Source organism: Myxocyprinus asiaticus, chromosome 24, assembly GCF_019703515.2.
Source record: "Myxocyprinus asiaticus isolate MX2 ecotype Aquarium Trade chromosome 24, UBuf_Myxa_2, whole genome shotgun sequence".
NCBI classification, from domain to species: Eukaryota; Metazoa; Chordata; class Actinopteri; order Cypriniformes; family Catostomidae; genus Myxocyprinus; species Myxocyprinus asiaticus.
In genome coordinates this window covers 16,818,400-16,833,474 of record NC_059367.1, presented here as the reverse complement: position 1 = coordinate 16,833,474, position 15,075 = coordinate 16,818,400, and the positions used below count along the sequence as shown (strand labels likewise).

General features: G+C 35.6%; 1 protein-coding gene across 4 annotated transcripts in view; it reads right to left on the bottom strand.

Annotated features, from left to right (window-relative positions):
* LOC127414794 (inositol 1,4,5-trisphosphate receptor type 3-like) overlaps positions 1-15,075 on the bottom strand; it is a 73,984-nt gene that overhangs the window by 57,161 nt on the left and 1,748 nt on the right. Inside the window, exons 2-17 of one of the 4 annotated variants that reach the window (XM_051653096.1) lie at positions 12,618-12,670; positions 11,813-11,883; positions 11,162-11,283; positions 10,876-10,962; positions 7,984-8,142; positions 6,934-7,032; positions 6,159-6,242; positions 5,553-5,699; positions 4,785-4,880; positions 4,657-4,695; positions 4,370-4,509; positions 4,173-4,272; positions 2,528-2,688; positions 2,263-2,404; positions 2,005-2,166; positions 884-1,056 (exon numbers count right to left, since the gene is read on the bottom strand). In XM_051653096.1, the coding sequence (XP_051509056.1) occupies positions 884-1,056; positions 2,005-2,166; positions 2,263-2,404; positions 2,528-2,688; positions 4,173-4,272; positions 4,370-4,509; positions 4,657-4,695; positions 4,785-4,880; positions 5,553-5,699; positions 6,159-6,242; positions 6,934-7,032; positions 7,984-8,142; positions 10,876-10,962; positions 11,162-11,283; positions 11,813-11,883; positions 12,618-12,625 (1,790 nt within the window). In that variant the 5' untranslated portion in view covers positions 12,626-12,670. The remainder of the gene's footprint in view (positions 1-883; positions 1,057-2,004; positions 2,167-2,262; positions 2,405-2,527; positions 2,689-4,172; positions 4,273-4,369; positions 4,510-4,656; positions 4,696-4,784; positions 4,881-5,552; positions 5,700-6,158; positions 6,243-6,933; positions 7,033-7,983; positions 8,143-10,875; positions 10,963-11,161; positions 11,284-11,812; positions 11,884-12,617; positions 12,671-15,075) is intronic. The other 3 variants (XM_051653097.1, XM_051653095.1, XM_051653098.1) reach the window with 3 other exon arrangements.

Genomic DNA, 15,075 nt, shown 5'->3' with positions numbered 1-15,075 from the left:
AAACTTAATGATCAACTGTATCAAATGCTGCAGTTAAATCAAGCAACACTAAAATGGAGCACTCTCCAGTATCCTCAGCCATCAATAAGTCATTGGTCACCCTAAGAAGGACAGTTTGTGTACTGTGATTTTCGCTAAAAAAAAAGAAATTTCTCAAAAATATTGTTAGAAGAATATCTTAGCTCTGTACATCCATATAATGCAAGTGAATGGTGGCCAGAACTCTGAAGGTCCAAAAAGCACATAAAGGCAGCATAAAAGTAATCTATTCGACTCCAGGGGTTAAATCCATATCTTCAGAAGCAATATGATAGGTATGGGTAAGAAACAGATCAATATTTAGGTCCTTTTTTAACATAAATTCCCTGTCCAGTAGTAGGTGATGTGCACAAAAAGAATGTGAAAGTTAAAGTGGAGATTGATAGTAAAAAAGGACTTAAATATTGATCTGTTTCTCACCCACACCTATCATATCGCTTCTGTAGATATGGATTTAACCCCTGGAGTCATATGGATTACTTTTACGCTGCCTTTATATGCTTTTTGGACCTTCAAAGTTTTGTCCACCATTCACTTGCGTTGTATGGACTTACAGAGCTGAAATATTCTTCGAATTATCTTTGTTTGAGTTCTGCAGAAGAAAGAAAGTTATACACATTTGGTATGGCATGAGGGTGATTAAATTATTAGAGAATTTTCATTTTTGGGTGGACTATCCCTTTAAGAACTAAGATTATTGTAATGTGCTCATCTCAAACCAATTAGCATTAAATGCATAGTTAATTTGTGTAATATATGACATAGCTGGAGCAAACAGTGTTTATTTCAGTGTCAGTAATTGGCAATTACTCACAATATTGGTTAATGGCATGGAAAGACTGACCTGGGCTCCCTGTTCCTCCGCACAAGACTAACGAAGGTCTCCACTTCAGTCTTGGTGATGTGTTTCTCCAGCAGCTTGCGGTTGTTGTGTAGCAGGGCTGTGATTGTGTCCTCAGCCAGAATATCATAGCCAATCTGAGACTGCATCATTCCAAACTGTTTGGCTATGTGCTCCTGTAAGACAGGAGAGAGGGGGAGGAGAATGACAGGTATAACAACAGATGGATTGATCAGCCCTTATCTTTGAATGTTTTCCTGTAGCTCTTCCAGTGTGACAAAGTCTGAACGTCATCACCTTCACAAATCAATGTTTTACTGACAATATCTTCAGGATGAAAATGTATTCTCAACCAGTCTTGAGCACCTGTGTTAATACACTGCCAGTCAAAAGTTTGGACACACCTACTTGTTCTTTATTATAACTATTTTCCACATTTTATAATAAAAGTAAAGCCATCAAAGCTTTGAAATAACACTCATAGAAGAGTGGGAATTACATAATGACCAAAAATGGTAAACAAATCAAAACTATCTTATATTTTTGCGTCTTCATAGTAGTCATCCTTTGCATAGATTACAGCTCTGCACACTCTGGGCAACTTCATGAGGCATCCATATATCCATGTAAACAGTACTGAAGGAGTTCCCATGTATGCTAGGCACTTGTTGGCTGCTTTTCCTTCAATATCTGTTCCAATGCATCCATTTCAAAAACATTTTTACATTTTAGCTGAAGTATGTAATTTCTGCAACACTAGCATGAGAAAACAAAAATAAACAATGTTTTCAAAACTCATCTACTGTTGTTCAGATAGTCCCGCCCCAAACTCATGCCATTAGTCGAGTAACGACGTTGTGGCGGGTCTAAGCAGGTCGCTCAAAACAAACGCAGGAATTTTTGTAGTGCTACACAAACACAGTGTTTACAGTTTTTGAGAAACTTTACCTGTGAATGGCTTATATTTGTTTCTGCATTTTAAGCTAGGATAGAAGAAAGTATTAACACTGAAAAAGTGTGAAAAAAGCATTTAAACAAGCATTTAGTACAACAGGTTTTTTAAGATCATAGGAAATAAGAGTGTCCAAACGTTTGACTGGGTGTATCTTAATAGTCCGAAGTACCTGATTCTTACGGTAGTCTTCCTGCGAGTGCCGCAGCACCCTGTAGCACAATCGGAGCATGTACTGATAGGGAGCGTTCTTCTGATCAGACAGCTCTTCCAGCCTCAGCAGTGGAGGCTCTGTTCCTCTCTCTTTAAATGGGGTCTTAATGATCCCAAATATCTAAAAATATGATGAGATATCAAGGGTATGTATATTACATAATCTATCTAGATTACTGTGAAACATTGATTCTTTGCCAATTGTTAAAAATCAGACCTGTTTGAGAATGTTCTGTTCTCTCATGAGCTTCTGTCTCTCTCTGTTGGGCTTGTTCATCGTCACCTCCAAGGCAGGCTGGCCATTGTTAGACTGGTCCACAACAAAGAAAACTACATCTTCCAGCAGTTTAATGGCATACCTGTGCATAGAGAGGCAACACAAAGCTCTAACAGCATGTTCTGCAACAGGTTTACTTTACAAACACTTACACAGTAATTCCACATTCATCAAAGGCACTTTGGGTGTGTCTTATCAACTCTACCTTCTATCATTAGGGCTGGGGAAACCAACGCTGAACTTGTCGACCACGGTGCTCAACATTAGGCTGGCATCATTAGCAAAGTCTAAATCTCTTATCTCCATGACCGGCACGGAGACAATGGCAAAAGCTTCCTTGTCTTCTTTTGTGGGGCAGGTGCCCAGCTACAGGAGGAGAAGATATGTAGAGAAGGTGAAACTCAACACATGGGCTGAACACTAAACTGTTCATATACAATATAAAAATGATAATATGATACACAGTGGACCCTTTTCACATTTCTGAGTTTGGAACATGGAAGTACACTATAACGGGTTAATCGTCTACAGAGGCAAATGGGAGACCACAGCAAATATTTTATTTTCCATTTCCCGTTTGCTCCAACAGCTAAAGAAAAATTATTACATTTCCATGACTTTCTAAAAGAGAGAGAGAGAAAAAAAATGGTGGATTACAGCAGTCAGAAAACAGAAAGATGCCAAATTACGGGCAATGCCTCAGCAACTAGTTTTTTTATTTTTATTATTATTAATTCTAGTGTAATACAGTATAAGCCAAAGTATAATGATATAAATTTACATTAAATAATAAAAAATCTTACAGTTTGTAAGATTCACCCTGCTAAATTAAGGCAGAAATACTTCACCACAGACTGTGAAAAGGGTCCATAGTTACAAAATGCAGAGTAACAAAAAAAAAAAAAACAAAAAAAAAATCTAAATACATATAAATATTTTTTAAATCGTTGGAATAAAAGATTTAAAGATGAAACACAAAAGTTTTAAGAAAAGACACATAATCATGTTTTAACTCTACCTGTTATAAAGTAAAAGTCAGAATGAAAGTCCACATTTGAAATTTATTCATAATTTATAAATGAAAAAGAAACACATTTTTAACATTCAGAAGTTAAAGTGATAGTTCACCCAAAAATGAAACTTCTCTCACCATTTACATAACCTCATGCCATCCCAGATGTGTATGACTTTCTTTCTTCTGCAGAACACAAACAAAAATTTTAGAAAAATATCTCAGCTCTGTTGGTCTTTGAAGCTTCAAATAGCACATAAAGGAAGCATAAAAGTAATCCATATTATTCCAGTGGTTTAATCCATGTCTTCTGAAGGGATCCAATCAGTTTTAGGTGAGAACAGACCAAAATGTAACTCATTTTTCTCAATAAAACTTGACATCTGCAGTCTCCTTGGCGATCGTGATTTCAAGCTCGATTACACTTCCTAGCGCCATCTAGCGCTATGCACATGCATCAAGCACTAGAAAGTGTAATCGAGCTTGAAATCATGATCATGGCCTAGAGACTGCTATGGCAAGATGTACAGTGAAACATTAGTTATATTTTGGTCTGTTGTCACCTAAAAATAATTAACCTATTGGATTAAATCTGTAAAACATGGATTAAACCACTGAAATCATATGGATTGTTTTTATGCTGCCTTTATGTGCTTTTTGGAGCTTCAAAGTTTAGGTCACCATTCTTTTGGTCATAAATTCTTCATTTGTGTTCTGTAAAAGAAGAGTCACACATCTGGGATGGCATGAGGGGAGTAAATGACGAGAACATTTTCATTTTTGTGTGAACTATCCCTGTAAGGTTAGGCTTATTGGAGAAATAGTCACAGTTTTTCACCATTAATCGAATGGGCCTCTCCTCATCAATGTCAATGGGAATGTTGGTGCTTTGGATCCAAGTGTTTGTGCACAGGTGACGGAATCGAACATAAGAATTTCTGTTGGCAAGAGCAGATAAAGGTAGGAGGTTACATCAACAAGCTTTTCACATAGCAGAGTGTGGAAAAAGACAGTGACAAATGCATATTTGAATACCTTGGCACAAATGAATCGGTCTTCTGTAGTGTAGTGGGGTCCAGCTCAAACAAAGAGGCAATATCATTCCCATGAGGCACTGCAACCAGTTTATACTTTATCCTCTCACCGAGGCTTCGCTTGATGCGGCTACTATTCAACTATTGAAAAAGCACCATTCATAGACACTCTCAGAGAGACAGAGCCACGCATATACAGTATATCAGACTTTTTTTTTTTATTACTTAATATAAGTGTAATATGTGTCATATACAACTATTAATTCAGAAAATGCCATTTTAACCTACCTCTATTTCATTGATGTTTTCTTTGTAGCCTGGATTCTCCTGCCACAAACAAAAACATTAAGTCATTTTTATATCCATCATATTTAGATTATTTTAGCATATTTCTATGATTATATTGACAGTATTACCTCAGCAGCAAGATAGTTGCCTGTGGCCAAGTGTTTAAATCGGTAGAGGCTGTTCCAATGGCCTGCTCCCCCTCGACAGGGATCATGATGCACCACCTACAAATAACAAGCAAACAATCCATCATCACATAAAGGATTGTTTGACATTCTAAACACTACAAAATAAACAAAAGGACTGTGTAAAAAAACAAAAAAAAAACACCTCTAATTAACTCTTTTTAGAAAGGATTTTTAATTCAAATAGATTTTTTTGTAGCAACATTTTTATTCCTTTTTTTAAATTATTTTCTTGCCTTTTTCTCCCCAATTTGGAATGCCCAATTCCCAATGCGCTCTAAGTCCTCGTGATGGCATAGTAACTCGCCTCAATCCGGGTGGCGGAGGACGAATCTCAGTTGCCTCTGCGTCTGAGACCGTCAACCCGCGCATCTTATCACATGGCTTGTTGAGCACGTTACCACGGAGACATAGCGCGTGTGAAGGCTTCACGCTATTCTCCGCGGCATCCACGCACAACTCACCACGCGCCCCACCGAGAGCGAACCACATTATAGCGACCATGAGCAGGTTACCCCATGTGACTCTACCCTCCCTTTAGGAGACCTGGCTGGAGTCACTCAGCACGCCCTGGATTCGAACTCGTGACTCCAGGTGTGGTAGTCAGGCCCCACATTTTTATCACTTTTGAGAATTTACCCACACTTCCATAAACAAATTCTACAATTAACTGCAACTCGGCTCACAGGTCTATGTAGAGGGTGTTCTTACCTCCACTTCCCATAAAGCATTGGAGCTGGTGGCTGAAGTAGCAGACTGGCGTAGAGTCGTGCGCAAGAATACGTGCAGATTAGATTTGTACTCATCACAGGTCAAAAACTTCTCCTGTTCTGCATGGAAAAGCCTCACCACATCCCCCTATGCAAGGACATCATACAAAATGGGTCAACCATGACATCAACAAAGAGTGGGTTTCAAAAGTTTGAGTCCACTTGTGAAAATGCTTCTATTCTGCTTTTTTCTTTGCAAATTATATTATCAAGTCTTAGTATCTTAGTATTTGGTCTGTCTCACATTTGCTTTATTACTTTATTTTATTGCTTTTGTATTGGTTAGATAATCATAAAACTTGTCTAAGTAGGCCTCAAGTATATGCATAAGAGCTGCCAGCCCCATATTTGAGAATGTGTGGACATTTTTATATATATATATATATATATATATATATATATATATATATATATATATATATATATATATATATATATAAGCATCAGCACCAATTTGTTTTTTTCATCATAAGGGTTTGTATGAAATTTTACATGTGACTGAGTTGACATTAACATAAGAAACTTTCTGCAGGGCAGTTGCACTTACTCCCTTAAGAACTTCATCTTTGTGATCACTGAACATCATGAACAGGCTGATCTTCCAGCTGGTGTTGCTATTCACCGAGTTGATCTGTAGAGGGCAGTGTAACATTATATAAAGAACACTGACAAACTGTGCATACAGCACTCATCACACCTTAACAGTAAGGGGTGAAAGCACAAAAGAATGTGATAAAGGTTTGTATGGAAGCCCATTTCCACCACATAGAAAGAAAAAAACCTGCTTAGGCAAGTCATAATTATGAGATTAAAAAAAAGTCTTAATTATGAGATAAGTCATAATTATCAGATACTAAATAAATCATAATAATGAGAGGCTGAGTCATAATTTTGAGATACTAAATAATTACTATGAGATGTAAAATCATAATTATGAGATTACTTTTTATCTCAGAATTATCAAAGGATGCCAGGGTGCGCTGAGAGCAAATTAGTAGAGAATTGAGCATTAGGTTACAAATGAGGGATGGATTTATCATTCTATAATAATCAAATCTATCATCAAGTTCCTCTTTGCATTAAAACGTTTATCTAGACTTGGGAGTATATCAGTTGGTTCTCAGTTATACGGGTTGGTACGCATTTGTACCGCGGTTCATCTGATTTTGAAGTCTAGCAACGCATCTGACGTATCTGTTTAGCAGCGTCAATGGTAAGGGAATGAAGTAGGGGGTGTAATTATGACCTCTCTTAATAACCCACAATCCATTTTGACATAGAACTTTACACCACACTGATCATGTCTTCTGGAGCAGGCCCACCTCTTTACATCCTGGGTGATCGGGAAGCTCATAACTACTAGCGTGGAGAGGCTGTCCAGCATTAACAGGATTCAGGATTACCTTATCTCCAACTACAACCTGAAATGGTGTAAAAAAGATTAAGTGAGGGGTTGCGCATGACTGTCAAAGCCACCTATAACTGAAAAGCAAATATGTACATCTCTATCACTTTACACAAGGGAGAAGCAATCTACAAACATTTAAACATGGATTAACTCTGTAAACCTGATTTAAATGTGTATAAGGATCATTTGCATACATTTACCTAACGTTGTGAGTGTGTATTTGGCTGTGCATGTGTGTACAAAGCATGTTTGCCCATATTTGTATGGGTGTGCAGGTAAACATATGCCTTTGAAAAAATGAATGCATGTATGGGTGTACAGTACATGTATACATGTGAATCTCATGAAAACATGCCCAACTTTTACCCCAAAATGATTTTTTATTTTTTTTATTTTTTAAAATACATAAAATTATTTTGATTGGTCCTAAAAATAAGCCTATAAAAACCTATCATATTTTTTTTTGCAGTTCCATGAAAATTAAGAATATATATATATATGTATTTTTTTTTTTTTTTTGTCATTCTCATTATTCTCTGTAATTCTCATTACTGTAATAGTATTTTTTACAAAGTATGTACAAAAATGTACAATTTTTTTATTAAAATCTGCAAAAATTGAAGGCAGTAGAACAAATACTACCATGTATAAATACATTGCAATTTAAATACTATGTAAAAATAATAATAATAATAATAAATAAATTGCATTACAGTAATGAGAATTGGGGAGTATGTTTGATTGTCATAAAAATAATATCACAATGCAAAAACTCTCAATGATCCTACAAAATAGTTTTCATTTTGATTATGCAAAATATAATTTCTTATTTTTTCATTTGATTTTGGGGTGAAATATGACTATACATTCTGACATGTTATGTGAAATTCACCCATAAAGCTTGTGTATACTGTGTGCCAAATGTTAAGTGGATTGTTTGATTGCATGTGTGTGTGTTAATTACATTGTCCCCAGTGGCTCTGAGCTTCCAGAATGGCTGGATAAAAAGCCAGGAGCCTTCGTTGCCCGTCCCATCAAGAGTTACACGCATAGCGTTCTTCTCCAGCAACGCTGGGAGACGCTTATTCACTGTCAAATACTTATTACTCTTCATGTGCAGGAGCTAAAAACAGAATAAAAAATAGATGAACTATTTCTACTTTGTTAAACTCTTACTGGAATAATTATCCATTATAAAATGGATAGTTCCAGCTCTAAAATTTGATTGAATGAGCTACATCCAAGTTGCACACCTGTAAAAGCACATCAAGTGAATTCTATATTAATGCCCCATGTTGCTAAAAACCATTAAAAGTGTTAAAGCTAAAGTGTGTAATTTCTGCACCATTAACATCACCAAAAAGAATTGCAAAAATAATGATTGCTTTCAAACAGGGCTGCTTTCAAACACTTCACCTGTCTGCCATGTAAGTCTGATCGGATGCTCAAACAAACAGAGCAATGTTTTGATAGCACCACAGAGCCACAGTGTTTACACTTTTCAGAAATCAACCTACAAATGGATTACTTATACAGTAATTGTCTCTGCACATTAAACTGGGATAGGAGAAAGTATTTTAACACAGAATAAATTACACACTTCGGCTTTCAACCAAAATGAAAATTCTCTCAACATTTACTCACCCTCATGCCATCACAGATGTGTATGACTTTCTTTCTTCTGCTGAACACAAAGATTTCTAAATGAATATTTCAGCTCTGTAGGTTTATACAATGCAAGTAAATGATGACCAGACCTGTCAATCTCCAAATAAATTACATAAAGGCCACATAAAAGTAATCCATATGACTCCAGTGGTTAAATCTATGTGTGGGTGAGAAAAAGATCAATATTTAAATAATTCTTTACTATAAATCTCTGAAAGTGAGATTTATAGTAAAAAAAAAAAAAGTATTAAAATTTTGAACTGTTTCACACCCAAAGTGATTGCATAGCTTCGAACACATATATTAAACCAGTGGATTAAAAGTATGGATTACTTTTATGCTGCCTGAATGTGATTTTTGGAGCTTCAAAGTTCTGGCCATTATTCACTTGCATTGAAAGGACCTACAAAGCTGAAATATTCTTCTAAAAATCTTTTGTGTTCAGCAGAAGAAAGACATACACATCTGGGATGGCATGAGTGTGAGTAAATTATGAGAGAATTTAATTTTTTTGGGTGAAATATCCCTTTAAGCTAATAAACTGTATTATATGGCAGAAGAACTGTTATACATTAAAATATTAATTGAACATTTATGTGTAATATCACATTGTCCCCATTTAATAAAAGAAATAAGCCACTCAAGTCTGTTCACTTTGCATCATGCCCAACAACAACCCTTAACTGTGGTAAGTTCACTGTAACACACAGCCTCTTCTGGCTTATTGCTTTATTACAAAACACTGCATCTACAAAGAGTTATTAAAAAGAATTTACTTTCTTTTTGTCTAAATGACTTGAATGGGTACACTACAGTATGGTAGCACCACCTCTCAGGTACTGTGTGCCAGCTGAATGGCAATGAATGGAGCTATCACTTTAAACCACTTAACAATTCCCCAATGGTGACTAGAGTGTTATTTAAGACAAATATAAGTCCACCACAAAGCCATGCCTCAACAAAATTGCGTGGGTTTGTTTAAATGCAGGGCTGGGCCTTGTTAATTTATACGCGAAGTCGAATGTGATGAAAAATGGAAAGTGAAACTCAAGTTTACACTGCGACGGAGAAATGTGAAACTGATTATGGTTTGGTTAGGGGACTACTTGTCCTTGCAGATAAACCCTGCATGTGCTCACATTAAATGAAATAATATTTTCATTCAACTGAATGTTATATAGGACAATGGTCTATGAGCCCTGGGTTCTATTAAAACAGATAACATTTAGCATAAGCAAACAATTCATAATTCAAGTCTAATAATTTATCTTATATCTGCATGATGCAACAGGGGAAAACTTTTTTAAAAAGTGCTTTTCTCTGTGCCAGTGCCACAGCCCTAAACACTAACCAGGACTCTCTATGGAAAAGAACCAGACAAACGTGTTGGCTGGATTTCTAAGCAAAAGCTGTAACCCACAGAAATCACTTGGCATGGGAAGCTCTTTTTTATTTTAGGATACTGTATGGTATCAGGAAAAGGCCTGGCTTCCTATAGTGTGTGCACCATTATCTATAACTGACGTCACTAAGAGCAAGGAAGCGTGCCATTTTAATATTTGCCTTTTTTGACTCAGATACAAATGCGAGGTTACGTTTATAACCCCTTAATTAAACTTAAAGTTTGTTAACACTTTCTCTTTTAAAGTCAACATGAAATCAGAATTGGAAATTCTCCACATTACGGAAGTAAAATGGTTTGCAAAAGCTGTTTAATGCTGACATTAACTTTTGTTTGTAACTTAGTTGTGTCATACTCACAGAATGACTCTTTTCAGAGTACAGATCTACAGTGTTGGTGGTGGGCATTTTCGTAGATCTTGAATGAAATGCACAATTACTCAGGGTAACTAGGATACCTTTTAATCTTTTGTTTCTAGAAACAGAACTGATGTTCTGACATTTCTACTCCTATACACAAGGGCTTCGGTGGTTTTACTCTTAGGTCAAATTATCTGGACTAGATTGCTGTTTAATAATTAAAACTTTTATTACTAAATGGAAGAATTATTTTAAAAGGCACTATGGCACTGTAAAATATCTATATATCATAAACTGCAGAGATGTAATTGTAGACATAAACATTGCAGATAAAGTATCATGCTGAAAAAAATAAAAACATCAGATTGCATTGACTCTCTCATCACTTCATTAATGTATATCATTTTATTCATTCTGTGACTCTCACCTGAATGACACTGCCATATTTTACAATGTCCCCGTGGACCTTTTTGTTCTCAGAATCATTCTGTTTCTGTTCCAAGTTAGCTGCATGCTTTGGTGCAAACAGAAAAATAACAAAGAAAGAACAAAGAGCAGTAAGCAACTTCACAGACCTAACCATATATGACATCAATCAACATTTAGATTTAAAACTTATACCATCAGACAATGTCAATGTATTTTAATTCACACCTGTATTTGAAACCCCGTTTGATGATCTAAAGCATATAGAATTGTAAATTGTCACTTACTTGTAATTTCTGAAGAAGCACCATATCTCCGATCTTATCTTTCTCATGTTTAGCCTGTTTGGCCTTCCAAAACTGTTTCTGGGCAGAATATCGGTTCATGGGATACACCTTGAAGAGGCAGTCTATATTAAAAAAAATGGTTAAAAAAAAAAACAAACAAACAAACAAAAAAACAGCATAGGTTAGATTCTTTTCCTGTGTGTCAGTTTTTGTAAACATGACTCATTCTCCAAAGAACACTTAGCACAAGTGACCACACTGTTAAGTGAATTTGCTCGAGTTTTTGGGAAGAATAAGAGGAATATTTACAATTTGCATCAAACTTTCATTGGAAACAGGAAAAGAAGAACCGTGTAAGACATTTTCATCTAAAATAAACTTAAATTAGAATAAAAAGAATAAAAATACAGCTAATTTCCGATACATCATCCCAATAATGGAGCTTGAGGTTGATGTTGGGGTTGTATGGTTTGAGGTTACTTTGCTGCATCGCTGTCCCAGTTAGCACCAACAAACCGAGACTAATGTAAATAGTAGCTTCATAACCAACTCTAAAGTAAACATTATCTTGCAGCCATGACTCGAAACCTGACTTCCAACGAAACATTTTACATACTGCTTTCAACACTTTTTTATATAAGTATAATGCACCTCGAAATTTTTTGGGAGGGTTGTCCAGATCTCCACCTGCTGGCTCCACAACACAACGGTCATCTACTAACCTGGGAAGGTAAACACACAGAGTCATCAAAGTGTCCCAATAAAACGATTCTTCAAAATCCTCAAAGAGCCACCAGCGATCATATAAAATTATGGGTCACAAGTTCTAAATGAGCGTCAGTCCTGGCTTGAAGGGTGCACGTCCTAATTTCCACAGACTTCTAATGGACATCCTTCTAAATATTTTATCATCTAAGGTGCAAATGTTCTGCCAAAGATCCTTCAAGGTCTAAATATATCATAAATTAAATCCTATTTGATAATACCCTTAGGGTAACTAGCCACTAACTATAGCAGTCTTTGAGGGTTTCTTAGAAACTGGCTAAAATATGTTTCTAGGTTGCCAAGCCAGTTACAATAAGACAATTGGTAAGCCTGTCTGACTGAGTGAATGAAATAGCCAGAGGGAAAAGACCTGGACACTCTGAGAGCTGCATAATTTACCACACAAAGAGTCTGATTCCTGAATAAAATTAGCTTTTTGTTTTTGCATCTTGGCCTGTACCCAAAACAGTGGTGGTATTTCGTTCTGACAATAAAACAACAGTAAGGATTTGACTGAAATGTCGATACAGTGAGAATAGCACGAAATAAGGTTTCTCTCTTACAATTAATCTTCCAAAAGGTTTAAATCATGAACATGTAAATTTACAATATGTCATTTTCACCTTCAAGACTTTATTTAGAGCGAAAACCTCTATATTATAGGGATAGTTCACCAAAAAATGAAAATTACCTCATCATTTACTCACCCTCATGCCTCTCCAGATTTGTATGACATTCTTTCTTCTGCTGAACACAAACGAAGATTTTTAGAAGAATATCTCAGCTCTGTAATGGTGTGATGTAATGGCAACGCACAGTGCAAGTGAATGGTAACCAAAACTTTGAAGCTCCAAAAAGCAAATAAAGGCAGCGTAAAAGTAATCCATACAACAGATCAGAATCAATATTTTATGTGCTTATATACAGTGGTCGACTTGTAAAAAAAAAAAAATTTCGTTTTATTTTGTCATGTGTCATATTCTCAGACATGTAATCTTTGTTTCCAATTTAGTTTCATATATATATATATATATATATATATATATATATATATATATATATATATATATATATATATATATATATATATTTTTTTTTTAAATCTTTATAGCATTTTCTACAATACAAATGTAAACTTTAAAATTGTCATGTGGTATAACCATCAAGTAAAAAGTATTATAATACTTTATTTGCACCTTGAATACATTAGAGTATAAACAACTTAATCATTAATTTCCAAAAAGTTTTCAAACACAATTTTCAAGGTAAAAACAAAATATTTCTTATACATATTATGAATTTTTGAGTCAAACAATATCAAGAAGTTTTCTCAGGGTTACACCACATGACTTGAACAACATGTGCCTTTTCATCAAAATGTCAAAATAAATATCAGATGTTTTTTAAAACTTCATGCTCAGTCTTGAGGGTCTAAATGTGTCTGCTCGTATTTATGGTCAGCATAAACCTACATGTTGGTTACACCCAATGACTTTTATTTGGTGGACAAAAGTGTTTTTAAATATTTTAAATGCTTTTTTTTTTAAAGAAATAACAATAAAAGTTTAATCTGCACCAGTCATGACAACATTTCTTTTTTCAGGAATTTCATTTTTTAATGAGTGAACTCATGACTTTTTTTAAGCCCCAGAAAAAAATATCAATATGACTTTAAACTAGAAGAGGTGTATTCAAGTAAATGGTTTGTGTGAACTGCATTTTTTAATGTATTTTTAATTTAATAGATCTGGACAAAAGTGCCACTTCATTGACCCTTAGGACATAGGACCATAATATGCACATTACCCTCTGTTATTGTATATTCTGATTAATTTTGTGAAAAGAATCCACGTTATGATCATGAAAAAGTTTTTTCTAGATCACTCGCCCACTGCAGACACGCATTTTACTACTCCAATAACTGAACTAAACTAAGTTTGGGCTGTTTCTATGAAGGATGCTTAAACAGTGGAGTACAAAAGTTGTTCAACACAACAACAACAACAAAAAAGCATTTTATAGGTGTAACCCCGAAAATTGTTGAATTAAAAACATGTACATGTTGTAACTGTACACTCATCATAGCAATATCTTATCTTATGTTCTCTTCTTTTTAAAAGAAAGTCAAAATATTTCCTTGAACTGTTCTCTAGGCCATTTTTGAAAGTGTGCGAAATGTTTGCAAACTTGCATTACCTTCAGTGGTGTAAGTTTCATGTGAACATTAGAAAGAACAAGTCAACCCATCGCTAAACTCCAACATACCTGTTTTCAGAAAACCGGCATCTTTTCGCAATGGAGAGAGTGCCTGCGCACACAAGGTTGCTAGAATGCATGACTAAAGCGTTGCCTTGGCAGAATATTTTCAAACTGTATAAGCGTCAAGATCTAATTATAGAACATATAGACATATAGAAATCTGGCAACTTCACATGTTGAAATAAAATATGACCGGCTAATCTCCTTTATTTAAAGGTGCAGTATGTAGCAATCTTCATGTAATATTCGCCTTTTTTTTTTTTTTCAATGTGTGAACGGCTTGTAACACAATTTAAAAAATTTGCCCTTCCCAGACTTCCTAGGTTGCCTATTAAAGCCTGTAGACTGTTTTTCACACGAAGGGAGCGGGTCGGTTTTGCCGGGAAAATCCAAAGGATGTGACGTTTATGTGTGCTCCCGAGAGCCTTGCCTCAGTGCTTCTCTTCTGCTATTCAACAGCGTCAACAGACAGTCTGCAACACTAGGTAACGTTATCTTAGAGATGGAATCCAGCAAACGTCCAGCTCCCAGCACAACACCGACTCCTACTCAAACTCAGAGTAAGCCAAAAAAAAAAAAAAAAAAAAAAAATGTATCTACTGAATCCCATCTGGCTAAGCGGGAACGAATGGTCGAGCAAAAACTACAGTGAACATCGGCAGGGCATTTGATTCCTGGAGGGACCTTCGTTCGGTTTTGGGGATCAAAACCGACCCTGAATTGGAGTTCTTCTTATTGGACAGGTAAGCTTACATAACTGCAAATCATGTGAAATATAGTGCCATAAGGATTGATCTGTGTAATTTAACTAACTTGATCTTACCTGCTAACGCTGACGAATTGCGAGCTACCTTGCTTCGTAACTTTCAAATAATTTCAACGATCTTCTC